The sequence below is a fragment of the Camellia sinensis genome, unplaced genomic scaffold (genome assembly GCF_055761805.1).
Source record: "Camellia sinensis isolate YWXY unplaced genomic scaffold, ASM5576180v1 Unanchor1, whole genome shotgun sequence".
In the NCBI taxonomy this organism is placed as follows: Eukaryota; Viridiplantae; Streptophyta; class Magnoliopsida; order Ericales; family Theaceae; genus Camellia; species Camellia sinensis.
Window position 1 is genome coordinate 7,188,526 of NW_028128987.1, and position 4,806 is coordinate 7,193,331.

Below are 4,806 nucleotides of genomic sequence, written 5' to 3' on the forward strand. Positions count from 1 at the left end.
AGAAATTTCACTTTTCCTAATATTTTCACTGTCTACAGTCAAAAAAGATCCGACGTCAATGATAAAAAATTTAAAGGCAAAAGAAAGGAAGGAAAAGCAGCATGATCCAGAATTCCAATATCCCAAAGTTGCGAAAGTGACTAGAGCTTCAAAACAAGCTGCAAAGCAAGTTGAGCAAAGCACGAAGGACAAAGAAGTGCTTGATGCTGATGCGTACGTCTTGCCTCAACCTATAAACATCAGAAAATCTTGGGTCTTTCCACAAACTCTTCCAATTTCAAGATTGATAAAAGATCATATAAAAGACATCTTGCAGCACATATCAAATGTGTCTGGGCTTGAGTAAGTACAACAAACAAAATAGAACATAACAAACAACAAATTACAAACTTATGTTGCATTAACAACAATTCAATCCCTTTTTTGTCATCTTGTAGAGCTTTAATTTGGACAAGTGAGTTGAATCTCATTACCTTTGAAGACATTGGAAACCTAATAAAGCAAAAAGAAATTGCCAACAATGTAAGTCTTTCCCTTTCATCAAAATTTCTCTACAATGTTCCATCAGCCTTTATAAAACAATATTACAATTATAAATCATATTTTTCAGGTCATTGATGGCTATGGAGAGATCCTTTTGGCTGACCAAATGAGAGAGAGACAACAACCAACCTCATTTTTTTTCACATCCATGTGCTTAGTATGTTACTACTATTTTATTTGATTTTCTCTGGAATTTACTTTCTACTTTCTCTTCTTAATATACTTCTTGAAGTCAGTTGTGTCACTAGTCATAACAAAACCATTTTTTGATTTTCTCTGAGCACAGAATTTCATCAAGATGACAGAAAATCAAACTTTTCGAGTGTCCTTATTTTACAAGCATATTGAAACAGCATGGAGGAACTATAGGTTCCTCCATTTCCCAATAAATACTGGAGGTAATGAGAAGTCCACACATGGAAATCACTGGACCTTGCTTGTCCTGGACAAACAAGACAATTTATGGAGGTTCTACAACTCACTGAGGCCAATGAGGGATGATGCAGAAGACAAATATGTCAAAGATGCAAAACAATTGGTAACGAGTGCAAATTTCTCTGATCCATCATCATCTTTATGTGATGATAATTTTCATAGAATCCCATTGACTTGTCCATAAATTTCTCTGTTATATAAAAATTATTTTTTTTGCAGCAAGATTACGTGGAGAATTTTTTGAAAGCTTGCCTTGAAAGAGACGCTCAATCACAACCCTCTTTCAAATTAATAAACTCACAAAACACAAGTTACGACTTTGAGTATGTCAACAATGCTCCACAACAAGAAAGCGATTCGTAAGTTTCATACATCTATAAATAAGATAATCTGAATTGCATGCTTCTTAAAACTAACCATACCTATAATTTGTATGCAGTCTGGATTGTGGCCTCTTTGTCTGCTATATAATGAAACAATATAGCAAGCATGAACCTATCAGCTCCAAATTGTCCACACAAGAGATAAGATTGATGAGGGCAGAACTCATAGAGAGATTTGTGACCGAAGTTGGCCGATCATGGACTGAACCAATTGAAATACCTGCAGAAGAACCACAAATGTAATAGTGAAAGTAGTGAAAGGAAGACAATGTACATATCCACACAGAGAAAATTGTCTCACATATATATATATATCCTTTCTTATTGATACATTGAAGGAATGATGATCCTTGACATATATGTTTATATCCTTTCTTGACTAATCTAAATTATATTTTTTTTTTATTTCGACTAATGTAAATTTCATACCTATCGATGGTTAAATATATATATATATATATATATTTTTATTGTCATTCACAGAGAAAATTGTCTGCCAGAGAAAATTGTCTGCAGAAATTTCTCTGGTATGAACTACCAGAAATTCACAGAGAAATTTAACTTGTATCGTCCCAAGGGGATGCCTATATGATCATGTAATCTGTAATACTTTGTGTTGGTACAAAACAATCATCAAACTCAACAAAACACAAGGCACACAGTAATTTTATCTGCCATTGGAAAATTTCATTGCATGAATTTCAAATTTCAGAACACAATGCCCAGATAGTTTTCTCTGATGGTGAAAAATTTCTCTGGATGAATTTGACAAAAAATGGAATTTCTGAGTTATGAATTTCTCTGGGTTGAGTGATTTGGAGAGGAGGAATTTCTCCGAGTTGGTGAGGAAAATTTATCTGGCTTTGACACAAATTTCTTAGTTGAAGTGAGTCCAGAGAAATTCTTCTTTGGTCCAGAGAAATTCTCAACTCAGAGAAATTTCAAAAGAGCTTGATTTTGTTTCTTGGTTGTACAATAATTTTTTGTATGCTCTGTCTGGTGTGCATACTTCTTGAAATGACTGATATGAAGCTACTAGAAATTTACAGATAAATTTAACTCATATCTCGCCAAAGAAGCTGCTTATATGATCATATAATCTCTAATGCACTGTCTTAGTACAAAACAATTATCAAATTCAAAAAACACAATCCACACAGTACTTTAGTCTGCCATTGTCAAATTTATGTGGATGAATATGAAGCTTCAAAACACAACACACAGAATTTTGTTTGCCATAGGAAAATTTCTCTGGATGAATTTGACAGGTACTACAAACCCACTGCCTATAGTATATATCAACAAACACACTTTAACTGATATTGGAAAATTTCTCTGGATGAATTTGATTGATATTATTATATACATTGTCTAAAAAATACATTTCACAAAACAAAATAAACAAAGTAATCATCAAATGTATTATTCAATCAATAAAATGTATAATCCTCAACTATTTAACAAAGGTTCCTTGCATGTCCTCTTATTATGGTGACCAATACTCTCACAACGACTACACTTAATCACCCTTTTAAACTCTCCAGTAGAAGCAATTCTGTTCTTCTTCGGCCTCCCAGCAGGTCTCTTGCTCAATGGAGGTAAAATCATAGCATCTTCAATGCTACACACAGGTTTTTCAACAGTTGGAACTGGGCCAATCGAAAATGAGTATGCTTGACGATACATATCATCATGAAAAAATGGTTCAACAAATGAATTCAAATTCTTTCCGCTCCTAAAAATTGCAGCAACAGCATGTTGATATGGATACCCATTTATTTCCCATATTCGACATGAACAAGTTCTCAACCCAAGATCAACCATAACCGAAGGAAAACAATGCACTTCAAAGACATTATCAGATGATAAACTCACATTCCATGTCCTCCCGTCCAAAAAAGACTTCTCCAACACACTATCCATACGAGGACACAAAATTTTATTCCATTTACTAGAGAGCAGCCTTCTCTCAGACCTCATATTCATGATTTGCAACCGTATCATGTCCACCAAATTTGTTATTGGCAAGTGCCGAGCTTCTCGTATCCATGAATTGAATGACTCAGCAACATTTGAATACATCTCACCATAACGTTTCCCCGCAAAATATGCATCACTCCAATTTCCATATGGTAAACTTCTTAAGAAAACACTCACAATGTCTCCTCCCTCACTTTTTAATTCATTTAACTTGAAATGAAATGATGCCTTTGTTGGAGCATATGCACATTCTGAAAACTTGGACACAATCGTCTCCCTAACCAAATTTGTGTTTCCACATGACAAATTATCCCTCAAATTTCTCTTTAGATGTTCCAGACAAAATCCATGAAAGCAGTTAGGGAAAAACCTAGCAATTCCCTCCACAATTCCACAATGTCGATCTGATATGAAACTTATCACCCTTTCTGATCCTAATACTCCATATAAATGTTCAAGAAACCAACACCAATTGTCTTTATTCTCAGCATCAACAACAGCAAAAGCTACAGGAAAAAAAACCTACAAAACAAATAGGAACAAGCATATTAGATATACACATGCAGAGAAAAATAGAACAATAAACAACCAGAGAAGTTTGACACTGCCAACATCCAGAGAAAATTCACACATTGGCAACATCCAGAGAAAATTGACTTAGTGACCAGCTACATAGAAAATTCACACAATCATAATATACAGAGAAAATTTACTTAGTGACCACCTACAGATACAATTCACACAATGACAACATCCAGAGAAAATTCATACACTGACCAAAATCCAGTGAAAATTCTCACAGTGGCCACAACAATAGAAAATCCACACAGTGGCCAAAACCAGAGAAAATTCACATTCACTCAATTCCTACATGTATAGAAAATTCACATACTTAGATAAAATTAGATATATTTACAATTACCTTCATTCCCATCTTTCCCCGTTACAGCAAGCATAACGCCTTTGTATCGTCCTTTCAAAAATGTTCCATCAAGAAAAAGCAATGACTGACAATATTTGAAACCAGCAATGCATGCATGAAAGGCCACAAACACTCTTTTGAAACGCTTGTTATATTCAAAATCTAACTCAAAACGACTCCTTGGATTGTTCTTCAATGCCTCATCAAAATGCCACCGTAATTGATCAAATGACAAACAAGAATCCCCATATGTACTACATTTTGCTTTTTCAACACCCAACCAACCACAGTTATAACTGATTGAGACCCCATACTTGTCTTTCATTTCTTTCACAACATCCACTGGACGAGTTAAAGGTTTTGCACTTACCTCTTCAAGTATCAGCCCAGAAACTAAGCTGGAAGTCATCCTCGAATGTTTACTCGTACGAACCGCCACACCACACGTATGTTCATTGTTCAAAGTCCTTATGTAGAAGAACCCATTTGTTTTTTCAACAGAAGCATGTACATGCCACATACATCCCCTTGATTCCTTGTATG

The 4,806-nt window shown here is 34.8% G+C and overlaps 1 protein-coding gene across 1 annotated transcript; it reads left to right on the forward strand.

Moving 5' to 3' along the window:
• On the forward strand, positions 1-1,604 carry LOC145814064 (uncharacterized). Its single transcript, XM_082910590.1, has 6 exons — positions 1-342; positions 438-522; positions 611-700; positions 830-1,081; positions 1,198-1,337; positions 1,418-1,604. Exons 1-6 carry the CDS (start codon positions 59-61, stop codon positions 1,602-1,604), a joined length of 1,038 nt encoding a protein of 345 aa, XP_082766716.1. The 5' UTR covers positions 1-58.
• The last annotated feature ends 3,202 nt before the right edge of the window (positions 1,605-4,806 follow it).